We start from the raw sequence: 27,670 nt of genomic DNA on the forward strand, positions 1-27,670 counted from the left end.
TGTAAATGTGACCCCTGTTGTTTTATTTAATCCCCATCACAGCAGTGTGGCATAACTATTAGCCCGATCCCATTTTATAGATGAGGAAACCGAGAAACAGAAAGTTTAAATAACTTGCCCAAGATCACAGAGCCAAGATGTGGAGCGGTCGAGATTCAAACCCAACCTGGCTCTGGAGCCCCATGGGGTCTCAGAGGGTTTCTGTGAGGGTTGAATAAGATAATCTATATAAAGCACTTAGCAAAGTGCCTGGCTTAGAGTTAATGCTCAGTAAACTTTAGCTATTATTAATCCCATGATCTGATTTCTGTTTCTGTGGCTTGTGGTTTACATGATTCTGGGATGCAGCTTCTAAGTGTTTGCTCACTGACTCAGCACTCTGCACTTTGGGCAATGGGCACCTTGCTCAGTTCCCAGACCAGAGTACCCCTGCCCGTGCTGTGCTGCGTTGGCCCTACAGCCCCCCGCCTAGCAGAGGGGGTCACTCCCAGCCCTCCACCTTGATACAGCTCAGCCTGCAGTCCTACGTCTGTTTCTGATCTGCTCAGTTCCTGGTGCTTTCACTTTTCTTCCACTCAGTTTCACCTTGCACCTCCAGCCTTGGCTTTTGCTTCTCTGTCGCTGGTTTCGGGCTTCTTCCCCTAGCCCGCAGCCTGGCCTCGTGCCTGCCCCGGCCCAGCCGCTTCCTGTCCCCGTGCTCGGCCCCTGGGATTTGTCGTGTGGCCCAGTCTGGGGCAGGTCCTCATGACTGGCATCCCCGCTAGGTCTGCCCGACTCGACAAGGGGCTCACTCCTATTATGGAAGTAGCAGCACTTGGCTGTGGGCCTTGAAGTCTGAAAGAAGGCATTCAAGGAGAAAAGAGTGCAGAAGGACAGCTGCAGGAGGGACAAGGCAGGAGGTGGCCAGCATTTTGTTCCCTGGTCCCGGGAAGCCCTTTACCTCCTTCCGTGGCTGGAGGCCCCTCGTGTTCCCCTAGGCTCTGTGCCGGTCACCATCTGTAAGAGGAGGCCTTCCCTGTGCCCCAGACACAGCTTAGGTCCCGCGTCAGTGGTTCCTGCTGCTTCTGAAAGTCACAGGCTTGGATCTCTGAGCAGGCGGTAAGGCAGGCGGGCGTCCTAGGCGGAGTCCCCATGCCCCGCCACACTGCCTGGGCTTTCCTCCCAAACCACCGTGTGCTAAATGAACTCAGGCATGTTGCTGAAATCCTCCGTGCCTCAGTTTCTTCGTCTGCATGATGGAGACACTAAGGGCACCTCCCTCACACAGTGGAGCCTGAGACTCTGATGGTTACCTGAGCGTCTTTCATTTAGCAAGAAGCTGAGCACATGAATGTCGCTCGCTGTCCTTCTGAGAGCCGGGCAGAGAATTTAAGGAGGATTAGCGACGCCTCAGGCATCACCACAAATGGCGCTTACCCCACAGACCTTACAGGAGGGCACGGAGTTTTCCTTTGCAAAGATTTTGAGGCATCATTGGCATATTCTCTAATGTGGCGGTGCTAAGAGAAACAAAGCCGCAGGTTCACATTCCGCCTCTCGGGGCCAGGGAGCCTCGCATTGCTTCACAGATGCGGGCTCTAACCCGGTAGCCACCGGCCACCAAGGTCGTATGAGAAGGGCTGGGGAGGGAAGGAGACCGAGCCACTGGTAACCGGGGACCACAGTAGATGCTCGTCCAGGTCAGTAGGAGAGGGGTACGTGTGAATTGTGGCCACGTTGGTGTCATATCCAGGTGGTGAGGGGAGGCCATAGACAGGAGGCAAATGAAATGGTAGGAAGCAAGGAAATGGGACCCCTTGCGGAGGCGTCAGTGGTAAGAGAGGTTTAGTTACTTTGCCAGAGTTGCCCAGCGGCACTGGGCGCAGCAGGACTCAAGCCTGTATCGGACCGGCTACAGTCTGTGCTGTTAATAACGACACCGTACGGCGGTCAGGATCCAGGCGCATGATACAGCTTTATTCCAGGTGTGAGGTTGATGTCCTGATGAAATGAGAGATGATTTCAGGGGGCACAGGGGACGATTGGGGGTGTACCGATGACAGATTAACATCGCATCATATGGTGAGACGGTCATTTCCTTTTCGGATTCTTCAGTCTGGTTATGACAAGGTTAAAACAGGTGCAGCTGTGTTTTGCTGCTGCCCTGAAACCTTTCAACCTCCCTTGAAAACAGAGAGAGGGCAGGGGCGCCTCCGTGGCTCGGTCAGTTGAGTGTCCAACTCTTGCTTTCAACTTGGTTCGTGATCTAGTGGTTCACGGGATCAAGCCCCGTGTTGGGCTCCTGGCTGATGGCGCGGAGCCTGCTTGGGATTGTCTCTGCCCCTCCTCTGCTCTGTTTCCTTCCCCCTAGCCCCTCATTCTCTCTCTCTCTCATTTTCAAAATAAATAATCTAAAACAACAACAACAGAGGGCAGGCAGCAGAAGCCTCAGCGAGCGGGACGTAGCTGAAAGTCAACAAAAATGTTTATTGTCACGTTGGTTTTCACACCCCCTTCTATTCATCAGTGGTAGTGGTTTTCCATTGACAGTAGTGTAAAAATGCCTCTCAGGGTGCCTGCATTTAGGGACAAAGAATTGGTGAATGTTAGGCACTATTAAGTACGTAATAGCAGAGATGGCATTCAGTTGTGGCAAAAATAGTGATGTTGCCGCTGTGGGTGACTCAAGCCTGTGAAACGCTGTGACAGACCGTGAGTAGTTTTCAGCCTGATGCGTAGCACGTGGTGCATATTCAGTAAATGTCAAGGACAGAGGGACGGGAGAATGCACCTCTCTTCTTCCGACCCACGAGAAGGAGAAAGGAAAGGAGCCGTTTGTAACCTGGATGAGACAGTCTTTCCCTTGAGAGTTCGGGTCTGAATTTAGCTTGCTCTCAGGGCTGATGGGTCAAGTAGGGGAGGGAGACAAACAGCGGCTCCAGATGGCGGAAGGGACTTCCCCCAAGGTCTCCCGGCCAGCGTGGCTAATGCTTTCATTTATCTCCAGGCCAGGATCCTCATCTTCGGTCTCTTTTTCCCCAAAGAGCCACCGGCCCTGAACTGGTCTGGGTGGTAAAACCCAGGCAGCTCTGGGTCCAGTCTACCAGTGTCTGGGTGCTCACCAATTCCCAGCCCTGCACAAGGCGCCATGAGGGAAAGGGAAGACAATAATCATCTACAAGTTCAAGGAGACAGGGCTGGGCTGTATGATTTTGCCCTTAGACAAATATAACTTGGAACGTATATAGCCCAGCTCTCCTACAATAGAGTCAGTGAGAAAGGTCCCCTGGAAGTAACAAGCCCTGTATCGGTCAGCTTTCACCAGGTCATGCTTCTGTAACAACAAGCCCCAGAGCTCTGTGGCTTACAGCTACGACGTTTGTTTCTTGTTTCTGTTACATCTGGTTGCAGGACACTGGTACTATCCTCCATGCGGGACCCGAGCTAAAGACACAGCCCCCCCCCCCCCCCCCCGGGGCCATGCCCCTCTTGTAGCAGAGAGACGAAAAGGGCAATGACAGAACTATGCGAAAGTTCCCGATGCTTCTTCCGGGAGGGATCCTATGCTACTTCTATTCTGTGTTGGTCTGGGTTCCTAGGAGAAGGTTCTAGGTCAAGGATTCCAACACGAGTAGCGTATTTAGGAGGTGCACGAAACCTACCTGGTAGGTAAGTGGGAAAAGTGGAAGGCAGCCAAGAGAGGGTGAGTTATCGAGGCTGCTAGCAATGAAGGCAACTCCCATTTAATCCTGTGGGGAAATTCTCAGAGACGGAACAAGCTACATGCTCAGAGTTGTCCTCTTGAGGAACAAGGGAGCTGGTATATCCACACATTCAAAACTGCCCGGGAGTGGCTGAGGGCTACTCCCGTGGGGTTGAATTCCCCAGCCCTTCTGGCCTGCGTGGGGGCAGAGTCACCTCCCCACTTCTGAGACAGCCCTCAGTCAAAGAGACGCAGACCCTGGCAGGTGGAAGGTGGCTGGAGTGTACTATACTGAGAAGGCAAGGAAGGTGGGCAGGGCACCCAGAGCATCCAGAACAGGACCTCGTGCTATTGGCCAAAGGCAGCCGTGAGGCACGGCGTGTCTTTAGGGATAGGGGAGGTATACTCTTCCTGCAGAGGTGCTGCAAATATTTGGGGACCAAAACACACGTTGCTGCGGGTCCTGAGCCCTGAGTATGAAGGCAGTAAACTCTTTGGTCAGCCTTGTGGGTGCGGCTTAACTGAGAGCTACTGGGTAGACCAGGGGCTCGACCTCAGCACCATTGACATCTTGGGCTGGATAATTCTTTGCCAGGGAGGGGCTGTCCCTGTGGGTCGTTGGGCATTTAGCAGCGTGGTGGCCTGTTCCCATGAGCGGGTGGGTGGCCTGTTCCCACAATTCCCTGTGGGAGTTGCTAATTCCCAACGAATTGAAATAAGTTGTAGGTGCCTCGTCTAATGGAGGTTGCTCCCCGTCTAATGGAGGACTCTGTGTTGGAAATATGTAAAGGAAACAGAAATAGTTTAGGAGTGGGAAGCATCCATTGTGTTGAGGGCTGGGGATGGTCAAGAGAGACTGTATAGAGGCAGAGATAGCTGGGTAAGGTTTTGAAGGATGAAGAGGAGTCTTCCAGAGAAGTGATCCCCACACACAGAGGTTAGCTAGAGGCTTTGATGATTGTAGTGAATGCTATAATAGCTAACTGGAGATGCTGACCACAGGGCCTTGTCACAGTCAGAAAGACCAGATTTCAGGACTGTAGTTAAACCAGCTTTACCATGTGCTCAATCATGTATAAGGAGCAGTTCCAAGAGCTTGGGGGGGCTCTTAGAGGAGGTGCCCGAATGACACATATACGGCTTCCCCTCAGAGGGACCAGAGATGCCTTTGCTCTGTTATTTTGGTTAAGAAAGAAGTCCAATTATTACTACAGTCTCCCTCAGTTTCATTTCCTGTCCCAGCCGTTGTGATGTTCGTAGCATAGCATTGTGCAAAGAAAACTGGATATGCCTTCATCATTTCACCTCTTTACCTCCGTTTTTATACCAGTTAAATGGGGACCATCAGGTTCTCTCTCTTGCCAGCCTCACAGTCTGACACTAACCAGGCAATGAAATTACATAGCATCACTCATGAGTTCAGATGGATCTGGTTTCAATCCTGCTCTGCCGTCCACCGGGTCTGGACTTCTCTGACTCCATTTTCTCAGTGTCCCATCTGTAAAATGGGCATAATACCCGCCCTTTGGGATTGTCTGGAGGACTAACCTGTGCTCTGTCTACAAGCTCTCAACCCTGCCCCTGGCAATAGGAATAAATGATAGTCATCACCATAAATATTATAAAATAGATTGAATTTGCATGGTAACTAACTTGTATTATGCCTCGGGCACCATTGGACATAGGGGTCTGAATGTATTAACCCACAGGTACAACAGCTATTGTGATCAGCTCCATTTTACCTATGAAGAAACTGAGGCACAGAGTGATTATGCAGTCAGTGAGTGGTACTCAAATGCCAGCAGACTGTCCGAACAAGTAATTGCCTCGCTGAATTGTTTTGTGCTTAACATTTCCCCATAACTTTTTGAAAAGAAATCAAGGGCTTAGCTATAGGGTTCCTCTTACCAGATTATTAGAGCCAGTGTAGCCACCGCTGGGTAAATGAACTTTTCTCCCTGTTGGCCGAAGGTCCTTAACACATTTACAGAATATTAATAAGATGGTGAGCAGAGATTTATTTTTAACCACAGTATCTGAATTTGCTTCTCAGCCCGAGTCTACTTGGGTGAATGATGAATCGCCCCAACCTGACCCCTTCCAGAAGTCTGTGAGAGCGACACAAAGGGGAACTTTCAGCTGCTTAACTGCCCCCCCCCCCCCCCCGCCGCAGCTCCCACCGGTGTCCCCCCCACCCCTCCCCGGGCTATTGAAAGGAAATGCTGAGACGTTGTTTGTCAGCCTCCTGGACACCAGCTCCAGAACAGCAGGGGGTTTGTCTCCTCTCCCTTTGGATCAGGGACACATATGGTGTTCTTGGTGTCGGAGGGAGCAGAATCTCTGCCAAGAGCTGCTTTGAAATCCAGCCTCCGTGTGCAGAGTGGCAGCGATGGTAACCAGCGCAGGGCCCCAGTGTCTCGGGGACACTCCATCTGCCTGTGCCCTGTCGCTTGCTAAGCTCTCATGCCCGAGAGCCTCTCTTTGCAGGAAGAGCAAATAGAACTCAGAACTCGGGGAGGGTGCGGACGAGCCGCCTGCTGCGTGCAGGTCTGCATCTGGGTCCCATCCTAGGGGCTCCCCGGAGGAGGAGTCAGGGAACGAAAGGTGCCGACGCTCCTCGGGTTCGAGCCACTTTCTGCGTGCGGACACCATGCCTGGAGTTTCTTCCGTCTCCGGCTCAGGCCCTGGTGCCAGTCCTTGCCGGCCACATGTCTTGGGACAACTTGTTTTCCCTCTCCCTGCCTCGTCTGGAAGGTGGAGATAATAATTCCATGCAGAGGGGTGCTGGAAGCTTTCAGCCCAAAGCCCCTGGCTCGCAGAGTACCCTGAGTGTTAGTTCTTCTGTCGGTTGCTTTGAGCTTTGAGATGGACCCTGGGAGAGCTGGCATCCTAAGGCCCCACCGCTGGGAGGGATCTTTAGGCACCCTCTGGTTCTGATTCCCGAACAGTATTTGAAATTCTCCGATGAGCCCCTATTTTACAAATAACAAAAACTCTTGGCAGCCCAGAAAAAGAGGCTTCTGTAGCAGCTTTGCTCTCATTAGCTGTGTCCTGGGCTCCAGCTGGGCCCCCTTCCTCGCTGCCAGGGCTCAGCCTGCTGCCTGCCTCCCCCTCGGCCGTCCACGGGTCTCCGGCAACCTCAGAACATTCCGAGGCAGAATGGGAGCGCTGCTCGGGCTGTGCACGACTAATTGATCAGCCGGGTGTCTTTCTCTTCACGACGCCCCAAAGACGGTTGTGCCCTCTCCATGCCTCACCCGTGCCCACCCCTGCCTTCTCCGCTTCTCCTCCTTCCTCACACGTTCATGCCCCAACAGACGTCGTAAACCCCTCCAGGGAGAGGCAGGGTAGTACAGTGGTCATGGGTGCTGGCTCAGGATCCGACTTTGAGGGTTTGAATCCCAGCTCTGCCAGTGAACTGCTGTGCGAACGTGGGCAAGTTACCCAGCCTCTCTGTGTCTTCTGGCCTTAGAGATGGGAATAACAGTAGTGCCTACCCCTTGGGGTTGTTGAAGGAGTTAGAAAAGGCCAACACATGCATAGCCCTCCGAGTGGGCCCAGAACATAGTGAGTCTTCCATGAAGGTTCGCTGTGATAAATGTCGCCAAGGGGGGATTAGATGTGGCAACTAGAAGGACTTCAGTAGTAGTCAAGCTACCGAGGAGAGCTGAGACCTTGCTGTGGATATGCCACGGATTCTATTGGCAACTCTCAATAGCAAAGCTGTTCAAAGGACATTGAGGGCTCCTAAAGGCAGTGACTGTTTTGCCCAAGAAATATCTGTGGAATGAATCAATAAATAATAATCATGATAGATAATAATGATGACAATCAATAATAATAGTTACTGTGTGTTGCATGCTGTTGCATGTACGTTGACTGATTTCATTTTCAATTTTTGTAACAATCCTATGAGATATTATTACTATTATTTAAAAAAAATTTTTTTTTAATGTTTGTTTTTGACAGAGACAGAGAGAGCATGAGTGGGGGAGGGGCAGAGAGAGAGGGAGACAAGAATCCGAAGCAGGCTCCAGGCTCTGAGCTGTCAGCACAGAGCCTGATGCGGGGCCCGAACTCATGAACTGTGAGATCATGACCTGAGCCGAAGTCGGACGCTCAACCGACTGAGCCACCCAGGTGCCCCTGGTTACTATTATTATGCCTCTTGATGAAATTTGAGGCCCCGAGTTGTTAAGTAATCTACCCAGAATCACACATGAGTGCTGGAAGTGGGCTTAAAGTCTCAGGTGGAGCTCCCAAGATGTCCTCTGCCTGCTGTATACTTATCTATGGTGGCGATTAGGAACCAAATAGAATATCAGTCCTTTTCCAGATGCAGTCGTGCTTGCGAAAATTTCAGATTGGGATTGAAACAGCCCCGAACTGGGCCATAAAGAGCTTGTGAAAGAGCCACGGATGTGGGGAAGGGTGTACGTAGTAGATCAGGACTTCAGGATGTGGGGCTCCTGCAAAGGCCCAGTTATGGGGGGCTCCACGTCCGATTATCTGCAAAGCACGTGGAGGTCTCCTGTCTGGCGTGGGCGATGGGCCAGCTAGCCCCCTGGCCCCTTCCCCACCTGCCATCTATCCCAGTTGAGAACTGAGGTTCCATTCTCTATACTAAACTGCAGCCAGAGTACTAACTCAAGGCTGCCTGCATCCTCCTAAATCTTTTGACTGAAAGCCTTTACTTATTTCTCTACAAAAATAAGTCCAACTTACAGCATTGGTTCGGGGCTCTCTCGGTGTTTATATAGCAGATAACTGCTTCCCAGAGTGTGTTCCTTGGACCACCGAATCTATGCCACGTCTATAGTTTTTATGTAAGAAAAATAAAACACACAAAAAGTAAAGCGTGTTCTGGGCTCCAGGGACTTTGCGTAAGGCTTGGTCGAAAATGTTTCTTTCCTACTGAACTTCTCAAAGCCTTGATACACCAACAGACTTCGTGAGTCTTCAAGGATGAGCAGCTCTTTCCAATCTTATTTGACCCCTTAGCCTTTATATCAAGGGACACTTGGGGGGATTAGTGTCCTGAGGGACACATTCTGAGAATTGGCGCTCTAGTCCACGGATGCCGTTGAAGGTGACTTGGGGACTGGTGTTCACATCTATCTGAAAACAATAAGTTGACCTTTGATTTTACATTTCATTAGAAAATGAAAGAGTCCATGAATAAATTAAGCTAAAGAACATGTAGAATTTAAGTACAGAGAAAGGATTGGAAGCCTGGAACATCTCCGGACCTTAAAAGGAGTGGGTCCCTTTCATTTACACTGGCGGTTAGAAGTTAAAGACACAGTGCTTTGATGAGTCTGGATTAAATGTCAGGGAGCGAGGCTACAGGGATGAAGTGGTTAATGACCACGGATGGCTGCAAGGCTGGATGAGGGAGGAAGCGGGTAAGTGCAGAGGGAGAATCATCTGGGCTCAGGGCCCTCCTGGCAATCTGCTGGGAGAGCCACATGGAAATTGCCCAAACCTGGCGAGGAACAGCTATAGTCCTTGCTTAAGGAGAGGAAAGAGCCATCAAAGGGCTAAGATGATCCTGAGAGGTCTTTCACTTGCATAATTACACAACATTCAAACAAACACTTAGCGACCTTGAGCTCTCCAGCCAAATGAGGCGGTCAATAGGACAGCTCTCCAGCCAAATGATGGTGGTCAATAGGACATCAGAACGCTGGTTAGGTAAACTTTAAAGCACCCGACAGATTTTCCTCTGAGGTACAGCAGGACCGTGATGGAAGAGAGAGCTCACTGCAGTGCTAGGTGGCCAGTGCGTTCCTGGAGACGAGAAGATGGTCAGGTCAGAAACCTTGGGTAGGGTGGGGATGGACAGTGAGGGGGGATGAGAAGGAGGTAATTACTATATTCCTGGAGAAAAAGGAGAAATGGAAAGGTGGAACAACAGGTTATTATAAAATACTTATTAGAGCCTCCTTTGGTATGGAACTTGGCAAAGAGACTTGCTTTTCCCACGGGCTGAAGTAATGTGAGCTTCCTCCTGTGAACTAGGTTCTCTCTAGACATGTAGTTTCAGAGAAAGGAGGAGTAAAAATTGGGAAGTGTAATCTGCTCATCAGAGAAATCATTGGCTCTGAAATGACTCAGGATGGTGAATAAAATGTGCAGGTCCTGGAACCCTAGGCACATGGTACGCTTCTCGATGAATAGGTGTTGAATGACTCAGTGAATGAATAAATGATATTTGTATCTTTCCATATAGGACCCCCCCCCCCTTTTAAATGCTGGTTTAAATGACCCATTGATAAGATGGTTAGTCATGAGCTGGCAAAGTTGTATCTTTTACCAAAATCATCATCTGTGGTTGCATCTTGAAGAACTTAAGCACCCAAAAGTAGGAGACGTCATACCTACTGGCTTTGTCTTCTGCATTCAACCTCAGACTCTTTCTAGAGGTTCTCACGTTCCTGTCTTCAGCAATCACTGCTGAAGAAATCGGTCTAGATAAAAATCCACAAATCCCAGCTCCGCCATTTACATGTTGTGTGAAACTATTTCCATTTGCAAGTTACGGAATCATGTGAGGGACTTCATTAAGTTCGCCTTGTCAACCAGTTAATCCTGCTGCAAAAGCTCTTGGGTCCACATATTCAAAGGCAAAAGTGTAAGTGATACGGTGCTGTTACCTGTACTTGGTGTGGTGGGAAAGCCAGCAGGCTTGGTTTCCGTGGTGGAAAGACACTTTCTGATATTGCTAAGCGCGTAAGGTATTTTACGTTCTACCCCGCGATCCTTTTAAGTGTTTCTTCTTGCAACACAGAGTGTAGGTGTTACAAAGACCACCAGATACGTTTGCTGTTTGTCCCTTTCAAGTTATTGCTTTTTTTTTCCCTCCAGAAGTGGAAAGAAGATGGCTGATGGTCATTCAGCCCTTTGATGCCTATCTATCGAATGTTCACTAGATTTGGGGAACAGGTTTCGTGTTTATCAGAATTGGGACCATATTCAAACATCCTATCCTTTGAAGTGTTGATTTCTGTGTTCAGAAGCCCCCAAAAGATGATTTTAAAAAGTAGTAAGTCCAATGAAGTAGACGCTGCTGACAGCAGTCATTCGGGAAATCACAAAGTGTGGGAAAGTTAGATTTTGAGGGAGGGCTTTCTACATGTGCTTGGCACTGTGGCTGATCCAAAGCTGTGAAAACCCACTGCTTTTCCTTTGTTACAATAGCGTAAATGACTTAGCCTGTTCACATTTTGGCCCATTTCTCCTCACTGTTTAAAACGACTTCCTTGAAGTTCATTTGTTTATAGTTTTGTTTACAGGCTGCTCATATTACGATTATGAAAGTTCTATATGCTCATGGCAGAGAATTGCTAAAATATTTAAAAGGATAAATAAGGGGGAAAATGTCAGTCTGTGAACCAGAGGTCGGCACTCTTGCAATGTGTCTCCTTGTGGTCATAATCTACGACCATATGTATTAGAGATCATGCTGTATTCCTTTCCCCTTATATCTGCTTCTGATGCTGCCAATCCCTCCTTTGTTAAAGAAAAGGGAACTTAAAATTCTTTTCCTATGAGTTCTTATTCTAAACTCCCTTCTTAGGTCCACTATGACACGGTGCGGGCCATGTGCGGGCCTGCTTTATGCCCAGCTTCATAGAAAGGCACTAGGTTGCCATGTGGGAATATGGATAAGAAATTACATCTCTTGATATCTCTGTTCTACTTTACCACTGCTGTGGCATCATTTGCTTAACCTTTGCCATGACTGAACTGGGTCGTTTCCAATTTCTGTATTTTATAAGGAGTGCTACAATTGGCCATCTGTGTCTGAATTGCATTTATTTTTTCTGGGAGATTGTTCCATGTACCATATTCCCAAGATCGGATTACGAGGTCTGTGAAGATAAAGGTTTAAAATATTTGTTACCTGTTTCCAGAATTACTAAATCCAAATTAATACAGCCACTCATGCCCGCCCTTTTTGGTGGTGGTGTTTACCAAGGATTATTGAAAGGAACTTGTGATCATCTGAGATGAGAATCTGTCATTTTCCTTCTAGCTTTATGTTCGAGACTCAGATGTACTCATGAAGCACAAAACCACTGAGATTCTTATTGTGTTCCTAACTGGAGATTTAACATTGGGGGGCAAAAAAAGGCCCAATCCTGCCCTCTCTGGGGGTGCAGTCTAGTGGGGGACGGTGGACATTGATCTATGACACAGATCAATAGGGGAATTAGACTTGGTCTAGATAGGTCAGGGAGGCTTCCTGGAGGAAGCAATGTTTGAGCTAAGATCAGAACAAGCAGGAGACTGTGAGGGAGGAAGAAGGTGGGACACAGCCTCTGTGCATTTGCAGAAACAACTGGGGTGGCAAGCCTCTGCTAAAGAGAGAGGTCCAGGCGGCTTCATCTGCTCCCACCAGAAGGTTTTCTTTCTTTCTTTCTTTCTTTCTTTCTTTCTTTCTTTCTTTCTTTCTTTCTTTCTTTCTTTCTTTCAAGTTTATTTATTTATTTTGAGAGAGAGGGAAAAAGCACAGGTCAGGGAGGGCAGAGAGAGAGGGAGAGAGAGAGAACCCCAAGCAGGCTCTGCATTATCAGCACAGAGCCCAATGCGGGGCTCGAACCCACGAACCAAGAGATCATGACCTGAGCCGAAGCCAGACACTTAACCGACCGAGCGACCCAGGCGCCCTTTCCACCAGAAGGTTCTAGGACAGCTGCTTTTACTCCATTCTAAATCACCCTTGGTTGTAAGCTGTACAAACAATTTAATAATAGTTTTTTTAAGTAAAAAGAGAAACACCATGTATCCCAATTACAGAAATTTTAAAACGTTTTTTTTAAAAAAAAAGTATATATATCGTAGAACCAAGGAAACAAAGTATCTAAATTCGAGTGTCCGGAAATTTCACAAATTCTCCAGCTCAGCCAATGATCCTATCGTCCTTTGTGGTTTAAGTGAAACCACCTGAAAGCCCCATCTCCCATGCAGGGAGCCTCGGATAGTCTCTTCCCATTCCAGGGATGCCTGGAAGCGAACGTTTCTCCAAGGCACCTCCATTCGGAGGGAGAATATTCTCCACAACATCACGCACTGCTCAGGCTGCTCTCCACCCCCCTCCCTTGCTCCCGGGGAGCTGTTTTGATCCCCTGCTTCCCTAAGTTCCACGGCCTAAAGACGGCAGATGCTGCAGGCGTAGCCGACTTTACTGAAGGTCTGAGCCTCAAGGGAGGTGGCGGGTGTGTGTCTGTGTGTGTGTGTGTGTGTGTGTGTGTGTGTGTGTGTGTGTGTACCACAGAACAAGATAGCAAGCTGAGTGCAGTGGAGCCTTGGGCATTTCTGTACTGCCGAGTTTCTTCAAGATGGGCTCAGAGTTTCAAAACCCAGCTCTGCCACTTGCTATATCACTGTGGACAGCTCACTTGACTTTGGGTGCCTCAATTTCTTCCCCCGTCGAACGGAGATGAGAGTAGTACCTACCTGACGGGGTTGTGGAGGGTCTAGAGGACAGCGCTTGCTTGGAAGGATACCCGCAGTAAGTGCTTTGTAAATGTGAGCTATCATTACCATCGACATTATTATTACTGCTATTATTAGTGCTGTTAGTATTATTGAAGTTCCCTTGGCCACTCCTCCCGGCTGGGATAGTCTTCATTGGCCACAGTTTCCTTCCATGGACTCCCCTCTGTACTGATAGGGCCTCTTGCTCTCTGCTCCAAAGCTTCCCTTCCTTCCTCTGCCACCCCCAAATTCCCATTTATTTCTCCTGCAGTGCAGTTTACCCACCACATTAGCTTACCCCCAACCCTCTCACCTAATCCATGTAGTGAAACGTGCCCACTAAAGTGCATTACAAAACAAGGGCTCCCTCTGTTCAGTCCTGCACGTGCTGAGACATTTTAAGAGCCCTAGCTTGGGGTGACAGCACTGCGGGGGGTGGGGGGGAGATATCGTACCCATCCTTTGCAGAAACCCAGCTGGTTCCTCGGGAGGCAGTACCGGAGTGGCTTCTAGAAAGTCAGGCTTGGCAAACGGTCAGGATGAAAATGCCTCCTCTCTGTGACCTCTGAGGCTCGGCCAAGGCAGGAGTGGATAAAGAGCTAACCTGTCCCGCCTGCCTGCCAAAAATAGGCTGACTGCGTCACAGGACTTTCGGTAATTAAACCTTCCCTCTGCAGAAGGCACTGGAAGGACTGGAAAGGCGCCATGGACGGGTTAAGGTAATTCACTCCCCATGCTGACATGCTCTCAGTATCAGAGGCAGGCTTGAAACCCGAGTCGTGTTAGACAGAGGTGTAAATGCATAACCAGGGCACGATGTGTGAGCTGCAAGGTGAGGGAGCATGTGCCAATGACGTGACTTACAGACGAAGAAGTTCTTTGTCTTTACTCTGAGTCACGTAGACTGTGTTTTTGGAGGCAGGAGGGGACGGCTATCAATTTATTTTTAACTTTTTTGGTTTCTTATTATCAAGGTGCAACATGTTTGCTGTAGAAAGTTTGAACATAAAGGAGAGAATCAATAAGGAAACATAAAACCATCCATCGTCCTACCGTTACGTACAGCCACTGGGAACCTCTTGTTTTTGTTTTTGTTTTTCATCTTGATGATACAGTGTACAATTTTTCTAAGATGGTACCATTTTCGTGAAGTTTCTGTCTTGGTTTTTAAATGTACCCACAAAAGGCTCACAGTGATGTTGTGTCTCATGAGGTCGCTAAATACTACTTGGAAATCACACTGTTTTTAGCTTCCTAACTTTGTGGCCAGGGCCAAGCGGGGGGCAGATGACAGGCACACGTGTCTACAGTGGTAGGAGAACGTGCTGGTCCGGAGTGTTCACGGTCCCAACAGGAACTGACGTGCCTGCCCTCTGTGAGAGTGGAGATGTGCCCGTCACTCGGGCAGGTGGAGAAGGGATGTGAAGCGTTACACAGTGAGTAGAGCCTGGCCCCCCGAGGAAAGCGTTTCTGGTTTGGATTCTGTCTCTGCCACTAACCAGTTGCCTGACTTTGATTGACCTACCCCGCCCTCTAAACCTCAGTGTCCCCATCCATCGAGTCGAAATAATGATAACACCTATTTCATTAGGTTACTGACAGTGCCTACCTCGGAGTAAGTACTCAGTGTTAGTGGTCATTGGTATATTATTATGATTAATTTCTCCAGTGGAGACCGGATCACGATTCCATTACATGAGAGCTGTGGGTAGATGGGTTCACGCGGTAAAAAAGATCTCTAAAAGGAAATAAAAATGTTGGCAGGCTTCAGTACGTTTTCCCAGAGAGGTGGTAAGTTCAAGATTTAGGGTAGTCGAAAGAATGGAATCTTAAGGCTCTTTCCATTACGTACCTCCAATGCCTGGTGGCAGGTCACTCGCCCCAAGGTTCGGACCAGACCAGAGACAGACTCCAGCCCCAGCCAGGCATCTTCCCAATCAGGCTTGACAGGGCAACTAAGAGTATTGGAATAAATCATCAAAAGATTTGCTGCTTCAGCCAAGCTCTTTAGAGTTGTAAATCAAAAGGCTGGGAAACCATTTTATCTCGGTGTGCATTTTTGGAAGGATCTCCAGGCACCTGGGGTTCAAGCCTGGCTCAGGTCGGGAGCTGGGAAGCAGCTGAGGTGGTTTTTTGGAGACCCTGGGCGACTTGCATTCTTTCTTTACTCTCTCTCTTAATCTGGGGGAGAACACCTGTATCTTTTGGGTTGGGAGGATTGAGAGAGATTAAGTCTGTGATGTGCCTAGCACCATGCCGTATTCACTGTCTGCTCGATAAATGGGGATCCTATCATCCACCCCCCCCCCCAATCCTGCAAGATAAGAACAAGGTAGAAGAAGACAGTCTCGTGGTTGTTTCATCTATAAATAAGGAACTGGAATGAGAAGGGCCCATGGGAGTTAAAGCCCTGCTCAGTCTCTGGAGATGTCCTCTTCTCTTTTGATTCAGTGCGCATTTCCTAAAAGCCAGGAGTGAGTTTCTAGTATTTCCTGGAACATCTTGGCAGATAGCTCTTGCCTGTGCCGGGCACTGTACTGAACCCTTCACCATACCGGTCTCATTCAGGGTTTCCTACAGGACAAAAACTGAGGCTGAGAGACGTTAGGAAACTCACCCCAAGTTTCTTAGCTGGTAGGTTGGCAGAGCTGGGATTTGAACCCGTGTTGTGACCATCCCAGGTATGTGAATCTCTAACTGCACAGGACTTCCGCCCCTGCTGGCAAAGATAAGTGCAGAACAGACTAGAATGGCCTTTTCCGCTGCTAAACTGTAAGCCCCCGGAGCCCACGAGCTGTGCGCTACCCCCCTGCACCCTCCCAGGTCTGCAGCAGACAGGACATTGTGGGTGAACGTACTGGAAATCCAAGCATCTGGGTTAGGCCTCCTTTAAAATGCAGATATCCTATGAGGAGTAAGCACATTTGATACTTTCTTTGCTCTGCAGAGATGAGCGTTTCCGCGGGTCACTGGGTGGCTGTCTGGAGGGAAGGGCGCTGGAAATCTAGAAGGGAGGGGCCTTTCTTCTCTTCATTTTCCCCCAAAAGGAAGGGAGGGAGAGGAGCTGACGTGAGGAGGACACATCCACAGGCTTCACAAGAAAGAGCCACGCAAACACCTGAGTTCCGGGCCCCGGGCGCTTGCCAGACGAGGTTTGGAGGTGTGTAGGCCATACAACGAACCCACGTTGCTAAGGACTCACGGACAGTTCCGGCTTCCTCCATCATTTCCTCTTATTTCTTGTTCCTGGTGGCCTGTGGGATTCCCGTGGATTCCCTGGGCACTTTTGATTCCTCCCTGATTCTCCCTTCTCATGTGGCCTTGGCTTTAATCTTTGTTTTCATCTGGATGGCCCATCCCTTAGTCCAGGCCTCGTACGGGGCTGCCCGGGCTCCTGCGGCACCCTCCGGTTCACGTGCCTGGTTCTCACCTCGCTCCCGGCACCTCCCAGCCTCACCTCCCACATGCAGCCCGCCTGTTTCTCAACTTCGCCTTTCCCTTCCCGCCGCTGAGCCACGTTCTCCATTTCCTCTGCCTACTGCATCCGCTCCCTTTCTCTCTCGCCGTTAAAAGTCGGCCTGGAGTCTTCCAGACTGAACACACACGCTTCTCCTTTGTGACGCTGTCCCCAGCTTTTCTGTCAATCTCTTTGTCTTCCTAACTCCGGGAGCAGAGATGGGTGTCTATACTGGCATTTTCTGGCAATTGTGTATTTCCTTGCTTACCTCCTGGACCATAACTTCCCACCTGTTTGCTTTCCTCCCCATCCAGTTCGGGAGTTCTTTAAATGAAATGTGTCTCTCTTATCTACTGACTGTTCAACCCATGTGGGGCACCCTACTGAGGGTTGGGGGGCAGCCAAGAGGAATATTGGGTTTGCTCATCATCAGTACTCGAGGGGAGACCCTCAGAGGGAGAGTCGGTTGGCCCAACCCAATTCTAGACAGTTCTTTCACCAACCCCAGGAGAGGCCAAGCCAGGCGTGCCTCTGCTTTTTTCCGTGTCTCTTTTGGTAAAAGCAGATGCCTGAGGAATGCTTTGGCTTAGCCTGTGAGCCCACTCCTAGCGAGACTCAGCTCATGCATTCCAGAATTCACTGGCTGTGTTAGGAGCAACGCCTCTTGCAGAGCAGTGCTGGGATGCAGCCGGGGCCCAGACCTGTCGCAGGGACTTTGGCACAGGGCAGGGTCAGGATGGAAGGCTGGAGGGCTGGCTTCAAAGGAAGAGGCCCTTCCTGCCGCTTCTGCACTCTGAAAGCTCACAGCGTCCAGCTTCTTTGTGGTCCCTTCTCTCGGGAACAAATGAGTTTGATCATTCACTTAGCAAACATTTGCTGAGTATCGTAATCTCTATTTCCTCAGTGCCCACGTGGCACAGCCCCTGGCACGAGACTAAATGCGACAGTCTCTGCTCTGCGTGAGTCCGCATCGAAATAAAATAAATGCAAATTGCTGGAAGCAGGGAGGGCCCATATGGGCACATGGGTGGCCACTCCTCAGTTTTGTGTCCGTGGCAGATATTTGCTCATTGATCATAGAACTCATTCGCTGTGAATCTGGATTCAACTTCAGAATCCATCTCAACCCACTGGTCCAGGCAGCCAGCGTTACTGGATTGGACTTTGCCCGTGAGGTGAAAGGGGCTTGGAACCACTCTTGTCTTAAAGGTGATCTGCAGGCCACTGAGATAGAGGGAAAGGGCTCTTGTCGCGGTGAGTGGTTGCATCTGTGCAGGGCAGACTGGGAGACCCCTTTAGTCGGAGTGCTTGAGAGTAACAGTGCTGGGGGGAAGCCCCCTAGATTGCTCCTGGGAACCCCTTCATGCCCCTCCTGCTCCCTCATGGTGTTTTCCTGCGTTTTTGAGGATTCTTCTTCCTCCTTCTTCCCCACAGAAGTAGCTGTTATGCAAGATTCAACTCTTATCCTCCGTAAGGTCTTTTTTTCTTGCCTGTTCCCTTGGGTAGAGAACAAACGAAGTGTTAACTCTCAAACTTTGTCTTCACATGTGTCTTTTTTTCCCCCCACGTCTGGACTCCTTCCTTTGGCCTCAGAGCACCTGATCTGAGCCTGTTTGTCTTTCCAAGTCCCTGCATGGTCTCCGTTCCTCGCCTGTGGAACGTGCCTCTGCCGTGGGCACACGGGCTTCCCCCAGCCTGGGTGCCAGCCGTGTGGAGTCCGGCCCCCACGCTTTGCTCATCCCCTGCCCCTCCCCTCTGCCTGCGGGTCTCAGCTGAACTGTCGTTACACCTGGAAATCCCTTCCTGACTTCTCCAGGATTTCAGAAGAGAACAGTGCCGCTGGCTCAGGTCATTCAGTCGTTCAACAAATAGCTCCTCAACACTTCCAACGAGTCCCCAGTGCGGACAAGGTGAAACTGCCCTCGAGGAGCCTACAGTCTGGTCCCATGTCTGTTGTCAGTTGCGCTTGCTTACGTGCTCTGTCTCTGCCAATAGACCAAACCCTTGTGGTCAAAGGCTGGGTGCCAGTCATTATATCCCCCTAGTCCCGGACATATACTGGATACTCAACACATCCCGATGGGCTGAAAAGTGGCTCCTTGCTCTGTCTGTTTTGCTGTCAGGTCTGGTGAATGTGTAGTCCTTCAGTGGGGCTCGTAGCCTCCACGGCCTGTTCTTCCTCCCGTCAGCCCTCCCAGCCTTTGTGAGCCCACGGAGGCGAAGAGAGGGAACCTTCCCTGCTCTGTGCTACGAACCCAGGCAGCAGGAGCCGGGCTAGAGATGGGCCCCTCAGATGGAAAGTAGACGTAGTCGAGATGCATTAAGAACCTGGGTCAAGGTTTGAATTCTAGCTCCTCAGCTTTATTACTTTGAGCCCTAGGAAAGGACCTTCATTTCTCTGTGCCTTGGTTTTCTCACCTGCAAAATGGGTTTTAAAATAATGTCACCTTTGTACAACGGTTATGAGGTTTAAGTGAATAAATTGTAAGGGAGTTTAAGCGAGTGTGTAGCACTTAAAACAATGCTTGGGGGGCACCTGGGTGGCTCAGTCGGTTAAGCGGCCGACTTTGGCTCAGGTCACGATCTCGCGGTCCGTGAGTTCGAGCCCCGCGTCGGGCTCTGTGCTGACAGCTCAGAGCCTGGAGCCTGTTTCAGATTCTGTGTCTCCCTCTCTCTGACGCTCCCCCGTTCATGCTCTGTCTCTCTCTGTCTCAAAAATAAATAAACATTAAAAACAAAACAAAACAAAACAAAAAAACCAATGCTTGGCTCCAAGCATTGGCTATTAGACTTTCCGGACAATGGAGTTAACTGGTGATTTTTCCCCTTCTTTTTTATATCTTTCTGTAAACAAAGTACATATTATTGATGCAATCCGAAAACCATACAATAAAACTATCTCTCTCTCTCTCTTTTTTTTTTAAGAGACAAGCAAAGGGTCTGGTAGGGAAGGGGGTCACAGTTGGCCCTGCCAGCTCCTGGCCATAGCCAGGTGCGTGTACCTCTCGGCACACTTGCCATGGGGAAGACCAGCTTCAGTGCCCCTCTCCCCTGGGGGTCCCCGTTGACTGTTCATGGTCCCAGGAACCTCCCAGCTGAGCCTCCAACCTTGCTGGGTGGTATGAGGACTGGCGCCCAGTGAGTCCTGCAAGAGCCCGAGGGAAGGAAACCAGCCAGCAGTGCCTCCCCAGCGGGGATGCAAGAGGCAGGCAGCGCGGTAGAAGGTGTGCGGGCCGGGGTTCCCAGGCGTGCTCTGAGAGCGGGAAGGCGGTGTGCCTGGCCACGAGGAGAAAGGAGGGAGGGCAAGGTTGTGCTTGCAAAAGCAGGAGCCAAGTCCACACGTTTTATGAAGTGTTTTATGGGCGAGCTGCACTTGGAAGCCTGGTACTTCGCAAGAATTCTTAGGTGTGATGGTCTTCACGTGAGAGTTGGGGGTGGGGCATGAGAAGCAGGCGAGGTAAGTGCCATGGAGTGGGTGGCTTTGATTCAGCATCCTGCTTAAATCGGCCTCTTTAATTTTTTATCTTTTTTAAATTTTTATTTATTTTTATTATTACCTACCTATTGAAAAATTTTCTAATGTTCATGTTTTTTTTGAGAGAGAGAGAGACATACACACACAGTGCGAGCAGGGGAGGGACAGAGAGAGGGAGACACAGAATCCAAAGCAGGCTCCAGACCCCGAGCTGTCAGCACAGAGCCCAAGACGGGGTTCGAACCCACGAACTGTGAGATCACAACCTGAGCCAAAGTCAAAGCTTAACTGACTGAACCCCCCAGGTGCCCCTTTATTTCTTTTTTTAAAGTTCATTTATTTATTATGAGAGAGAGAGAGAGAGAGCAAGCAGAGGAGGGGCAGAGAGACAGGGAGAGAGAGAATCCCAAACAGACTCTACACTGTCAGCACTGAGCCCAACGTGGGGCTTGAACCCATGAACCCTGAGATCATGACCTGAGCTGAAATCAAGAGTCAGAAGCTCAATTGACTGAGCCACCCAGGCGCCCCTGTTTATTTTTATTTTTATTTTTTTAATTATTCCTTTTATTTATTTATTTACTTACTTACTTACTTACTTACTTACTTACTACTCTTGGGACATTCAACACTCAAAGACAAACCAAAAATATTTGTCAGTTACTTGCTTTGGGTCTGAAACAGAGCTGCTAAGCCCAATTGAATGGTTCAATTCTCTTACTGCCTCTGGGAACTAAAAGTGCCTCGAGGTCACTTCCAGTTCCGGGCACAGGAATCTGATCCAGTCAGGGTGATTGGCACCTGAGAAACCCTTCCCAGTACTGAGGGCGGGGCAGTGAGCAGGCTGTGCTCTTTACTGCCCTAAGTGAATTCTCAGTGCTCTTAAGTTGTAAGGAAATTATTTCTGTATTTGCATTTTTAGGGGAATTGTCCTTTGATTCTCCCAAGCACATGCTCCTAGAATTTTGCCTGTGAGCCTGTGGTGAGGAGATCCTTCTTGCTGTTCCTAGAATTCATCAGCTTGCTCCTGCCTCAGGGCCTTTGCACTTGTAGTTTCCTCTCTCAGAATACTTTTCTCTAGGATCCTACATGGTCACCCTTACTTTCTCCAAGTCACTGATTAAATGTCACCTTCCTGGGGTGCCTGGGTGGCTTAGTCGATTGGCTGAGCGTCAGACTCTTGGTTTCGTCTCAAGTCGTGATCTCACGGTTCACGGGATCAAGCCCCGTGTCGGGCTCTATGCTGACAGCACGGAACCTGCTTGGGATTCTCCATCTCCTCTCTCTCTGCCCTTCCTTTGCTCCTACTGTAACCCGCTCTCTCAAAATAGGTAAATAAACTTAAAAAAATAAATGTTGCCTTCCTGACCACCTTATATAAAATAGTGCCTCATCACACTGTATCCCATTTACTACCATATCACTTCATTGTTCTTTATAGAATGTATTCCTCTATGACATTAATTCTTTGTTTATTAGCTCCTACCGTTACTATTATGTAAGCCTCTGTTTGTTCACCACTGTGTCTGTTGCATGTAGATGCAAGTCCAGAATAGATGCTTGGCAAATAGCTACTGAGTGGATGAGTGAATTAGCCAATTAATAACATGGATCATATTTGGGTCTTAGATGTAAACAAACAGTTTTTTTTGATGATAGAAGATCAGGGTCTGAGTTCTCATTGGGGTCACTTCCTGGCCATATACCTTGGGTCCCAAACATTTGAAGCACTGTGAAATGATCACCCGGGCAATGCAAAAGATGTTTTGGCTGGAGCCTTCTAGGGATTTCACAATGTTGGCACATCTGTTGTTAATTTTATCAAACCTTTGAATTCACTAGATTTTAGATCCGTGTGTGTGTGTGTTTGTGTGTGTGTGTGTGTGTGTGTGTGTGTGTGTAAAAATGGAGAGATATTCTGGTGCACAGATATTATTATTATTATTGTTATTATTTGTTATGATCTCGGTGCACAGAGAATGGGTTATCCCTACCTGAAGGCAGGGTACTGATACTTCCGGCACAACAGCGAGGTGTCAGTGACTTGTGTGTGGCTGCACCACGTGTCAGAGCAGGGCGGTGGAGGAAGCCCCACGTGCAACTACAGTCCCACTCTGGAATCTTTATGATTACATTCTGGAGAAGATGTCCCAGGGGTTGAACTTAAGTGACCAGGACCAGATTGGGGCTAGTGTTTTCTGATGCATGAACTCCTATGTGCATGGGAGGCAACTGTCTCTGTGTCTGATCAAGGCCAATGGGAATTAAGACTAGGAAAAGAGATCCTGTATTTTCCTCTCATTTTAAAGGAGAGAACAAAAGGTACCACCCTCCTCCGGGAAGTCCATTCCTTCTGAGAGAAATAAACCCTAGTCTCTGCTGGGCAGATTATTTGCTGTGTTTCTTGAGCATAAACCTCAGAATCATTTTGGAAAATTTATCTTGTGTTACTCTCTGCATCAGGTGATCTTGGCAGTAAATTCAGCACACAGAGCTATTACCTCCTGGTAACTCTTTTACAAATGGAAGCCTCTTGGCCTCATCTTTTAAAAAGTTAATGTTTTCCTGAATTAAAAAAAAAACAACTGTCCTCTCCCGAACATTTGAGATGGCTGATTCATCATTTACCAAAGGAAATGTGAATTATCCAGTATAATACATGAACATAACATGGTTTTAAAAGTCAAAACCTACAAAAAAAAACCCTACATAAACATAAAAGGATCCCTTATGTACCTGACTCTAAAACCCAATCCCATTCCTAGAGGTAACTCCTGCAGTCTTTTGCTTCTTCCAAAATTTCTCTCCATTCATTATAAGTGTACATGTGCATGAATACGTTTCATATGTCTATATTTTGGACATTTTTCCATGTCAGTTTATACAACAATACATCATTCTTTTCGACAGGAACATAGTCTTGCATAGCTTCAAAACGTACCAGTGTTTATTCGGCCATCCCCTTATTTGATGGAATTTAGGTGACTTCTCAGTTTTTACTGTTACAATTTTGCAAAAAATATGCACCTTTGTGCATGCACACATTTCTCTAGGACAGAAAGATATTTTTGCTGGGCCCAAGGGTATTGCAGCGTTTTAATATTGATGGAAACTGCCAAATCGACCCTCCCTCCACCCTTACCTTACCAACACAGAGTTTTACATTTAATTTCCTGTGTCCCTGCCAATCATAGATGTTATGATTTTAAGAAAGTTTTGTCGGGATGCCTGGGTGGCTCAGTCAGCTGAGTGTCCGACTTCAGCTCAGGTCATGATCTCATGGTTGACGAGTTCGAGCCCCACGTCGGGCTCTGTGCTGATGGCTCGGAGCCTGGAGCCTGCTTCGGATTCTGTGTCTCCCTCTCTCTCTGCCCCTCCCCCAGTCATGCTCTGTCTCTCTCTGTCTCAAAAATAAATAAACATTAAAAAGATTTTAAGAAAGTTTTGTCAATTTGATGTGCAAACTTAGTTTTAGTTTACTTTGCTCTGTTTTCTAAGGGAGTTCAGAATCTTTTTGTACATTGCTGTATATTGCTGGGTTTTTGACACAGTTTCAAACATTTTCACTAATAGGACTATTTCAGAAATGCCTCTCCTCCAGGGCAAATGTGTAGCTGGTAGTTAAAGTGTTGAAATACTTTCATACTTGTAGGTAAAGTGCCTCTGCCCCAAGTCTCAATTCCCTGGCTCCCCCTCCCTCTGGCTCTCTGGCCCCTTGCCCGGACCTCCCAGGAAGGCAGCAATTAAGAGATTAATAGGCAGACCTTCAAGACCACCGTCTATTGCAAAACCAGGCCTTATTCAGATTGTTTGCCCCCCTGATACACCGTTTAGAAAATATTTCCACGAGTCCCTCCCCAACTCTCAACCAAATGTACTCAAACTATGTTTTATACGTTTAGCAGTTTCTGGCCTCCGAGATTCGTGGTAACATACTGCCGGTTTGCTTCTTGCACTGGGCCCTGCTTTGTATGCCGATTTCCCGGGATTATGCTTACATAATTTCCTTTTGACCTTAGCCTGCACACTGTAATCCGAGAGGGCACGCTGGGGGAATAAGATGACCCTTACGTAACTTATTGTGTAAGAGTCCAGGAGACCTGAATCCCACTGGAGCGTCTGCAGAGTTTTCTAAGAAGTCGGAAGGTTCATTTTGACAGAAGCTTATGTTGTCTTTCAGTCCGTTGAATTCTTTGAAAAGCACTCCTTTGTTTCTGAAATCGCCAAAGGGAAGGGGGAACGAGGGAAGGACAGTACTGTTGTTATGTGGCGGGCATCTATACTAGAAATGATTGCATCTAATTTAATCTTCTCTACAATCCTCTTTCCTTGTATGGATAAGGAAGCAGGCTCTAGGGATGAAAAGGAGTTGGTGAGGTTCCGCTAGAGAGCAGTAGCACTGAGCTGTAAAGCCAGACCCAGCTTCTTCCTGTGGAATGTACCTGTGCATGTGTGTGTCTGGCGTGGGGGGCATGGAGTGGCTCAGAATCATGCTGGACAGTCTATTTCATGTCCCATTCTCTTGAAGCCTTAAAAAATTTTTTTAATATTTATTTATTTATTTTTGGGAGAGAGAGAGAGAGAGAGAGAGAGAGAGTGTGAAGCAGGGGAGGGACAGAGAGAGAGACAGAGACAGAGAGAGACCGAGAGAGAGAATCCAAAGCAAGCTGTCGGCTGTCAGCACAGAACCGGATGTGGGGCTCGGACCCATGAGTCACGAGATCATGACCTGAGCTGAAGTCAGACGCTAAACCGACCGAACCATCTATGTGTCCGCCATTCTCTTGAAGTCTTGAATGGTGTCCACCAGCTGTAGTAAGGTCAATGAGGGGCTCAGGCTATTCCAAGAACTTTGAGTACCTTGGAGGCCGGGCTGAGGCCAGCTCTTTGATCTCTGGGCCAAGGAAACCCTGACCTGTCCCTGGCTGTGTGCAGAGGGTCTGGAGGCTTTGTGGCTGGGACTTTGGACTCCCTAATGTCACCCTTTCACCTTTACCTCTGAACTAGGGCAGACCCAAAGGCAACAAAGCCCACGTAACATGTTTGCCTGGCACAAGGTGGGTCCTGTTGTCTCGTCTCTCTGCTTAGGGAAGTGACGCACGAGCAGAGTTCACACCAGGGTGAACGACTGCATGGCCAGTGTGACAAAGCCTCAGAGGAGAAAGCTTAACCAGGCAGTCCGAGGAAATGGGGTTCTGGTCATTTAACTTCTAGGGTCATTAAAAGCACCAAGAGGGGTTTGTTGTGGAGTATGTTTTTGAGAATTCCCTCTTATTTTCCATCCTTATACTGAAAAAGTAATAAACACATGGGGAAGCATTCAAACCATACTGAAGAGTATGCAGTGATCAGTGAGTCTCTCTCTCACATGAGATGCCTATTTATTCGTTCTTCTCTTGAGAGTCCTCTGCTATTACCCGTATCCTGTGATCCTTCCAGAACGCTATCTGTAATCTTTGTATATGCCATGGTAAGTGTGTACTATTTTTTGTCTCTATCTATCTATCTATCTATCTATCTATCTATCTATCTATCATCTGTCCATGCATCCATCCATCCATCCTTACATTTCAACTTATGCTCAGCTCTTCTGGTTGAAAATCATTCAACATTCTAGAATTCATCCTCTCTTGGTTTGGTGTGTCAGGACCAGTACACCCCTGACAGAGGGCCTGGCATGTCCCCCGGGATGCCTGTCTGAGGTCCAGTCCTTATTATAAAGTCTTCAGCTGGTGAAGATATACCATTGAGTCACATACCAACCAAAGACCTTTCTGAGAGATTGTGTTTCCACACCCTGCACTATACTATTCCTCCTGGAGTCTGTCATTCTCTTTATTTATTTTTTTTAAGTTTATTTATTTTGGGGGAGAGAGAGAGAGAGCAAGCAGGGAAGGGGCAGAGAGAGAGGGAGAGAGAGAATCCCAAGCAGGCTCTGCACTGACAGCCCAGAGCCTGATTCGGGGCTCAAACTCATGAACTGTGAGATCATGGTCTGAGCCAACACCAAGAGTTGGACGCTTAACGGACTGAGCCGCCCAGGTGCCCCTGTCTTTTTCTGTAAAGCAGAATATAAGAAGTTGCAACAGAGGAATAAAACTATTTTTTCCTCTATACTTCTAGATTCTTGACTGAGACCTGCCTGTAATAAAAAGACAGATTAATAGGAGAAAAACAAATGTAATTATGTATGTATGTCCAGGAACCCCACAAAGCTATGAGACACAAAGGCAGCCAGGCATTTGAGACTTATATACCATTGTGAGCTAAAGAAAGAGATAGGGGTCTGGGGCTTCAAAAGGGAGAAAGGCATAACCAGGAAGAGCAGAAGAACAAATGTTTGATTAAAAAATGTTTGCCCTGGGGCGCCTGGGTGGCTCAGTCGGCTGAGCGTCCGACTTTGGCTCAGATCATGATCTCGCAGTTTGTGAGTTTGAGCCCCGCGTCGGGCTCTGTGCTGAAAGCTCGGAGCCCGGAGCCTGCTTCGGATTCTGTGTCTCCCTCTCTCTGCCCCTCGCCTGCTCACACTCTGTCTCTCCCTCTCTGTCAAAAATAAATAAACATTAAAAAAAAATGTTTGCCCTGCCATACAGATAAGTATTTGAGATGAAAATGTTATCCCTGATAATAGTTCTTTCCCTGGTACAGGCCCCCTTTCTAAATTCTTTTAGGCAGCTTGCGGGGGCGGGTGGTAAAAAGCTTTTCCTAAGTCTGGTAGGTCTTGATTGCCTTCAGCTCCACATAACCCTGATGCCAAAGAGGCGTATTTTGGGGTGGCATATTCTGCTCCCCTGCAATGCCCTGTGGGATAGATAGTTCTAGGTAGGTGAGATTTCCCAGAATCTGTGCTTCTTCAAAGGCTGCTCTGATTCATTCCTTGCCTGAGGTTCATTCCTGCTGCCTGCATTGAGACTGCCTGTTTACGTATGTTGATTGCTGGACAACTGAGAGCTTCAACAGGAGGCGGTCAGTTTTCTCTGCAGCACCCCTCTTCCCAGTTAAGTATGGCAAGAATGAAAGGCTGACAAATGGCTGTGATACCGCTTTTCATTATAACTTCCTCCAAATTACCACATGAGGAGCTGGTACTCTATGGGGCCTTGTCTTGGGATAGTCAGAAGTAGAAAACAGGACGATCCCCAAGGAACTGCTCTCTAGAGAACGGAGATGTGGTTTGAAATGTTCCTTCTTCAAAGACAGGAAAATAACCTATTGGTCCTGTCCCTGGCCTAACCAGATCTTCTGGAGAGCTCTGGACAACTGGTTCCTTCATCTTACAGAGCTCAATGTAGACCCTGCCATTCATTAGCTTATGTAATTTTGGGCAGATAAGTCTTTGCGGGGGGAAAATGGTTATGTCAGTTTCAAAGGACTGTTTTGTTTTAGTTGCTGGTGATAGAAGCCTAACTGAATCTGATTTAAACCAACAAAAGAGAAGGTGTTGGCTTATTAGCTAAAAAGTCTACCTGTAGCTTCAGGCATAGTTGGATCCAGAGTCTAAAATGTTATCACGAGGCTTTCTTTCTCCGTCTTTCTTTGTTTTCAAACACAGGCAAGTCATTTCCATGAAGGC

General features: G+C 48.3%; 1 protein-coding gene across 5 annotated transcripts in view; it reads left to right on the forward strand.

Annotated features, from left to right (window-relative positions):
- SLC1A2 (solute carrier family 1 member 2) overlaps nt 1-27,670 on the forward strand; it is a 139,362-nt gene that overhangs the window by 40,411 nt on the left and 71,281 nt on the right. Inside the window, exon 1 of one of the 5 annotated variants that reach the window (XM_053203312.1) lies at nt 9,389-9,494. The exons of 3 other annotated variants lie outside the window; for them this stretch is intronic. In XM_053203312.1, the coding sequence (XP_053059287.1) occupies nt 9,487-9,494 (8 nt within the window). In that variant the 5' untranslated portion in view covers nt 9,389-9,486. Of the gene's footprint in view, nt 1-9,388; nt 9,495-13,861; nt 13,885-27,670 lie in introns of those variants that run through there. One more of the 5 variants, XM_053203311.1, reaches the window with a different exon arrangement.

This window comes from Acinonyx jubatus, chromosome D1 (assembly GCF_027475565.1).
Source record: "Acinonyx jubatus isolate Ajub_Pintada_27869175 chromosome D1, VMU_Ajub_asm_v1.0, whole genome shotgun sequence".
NCBI classification, from domain to species: domain Eukaryota; kingdom Metazoa; phylum Chordata; class Mammalia; order Carnivora; family Felidae; genus Acinonyx; species Acinonyx jubatus.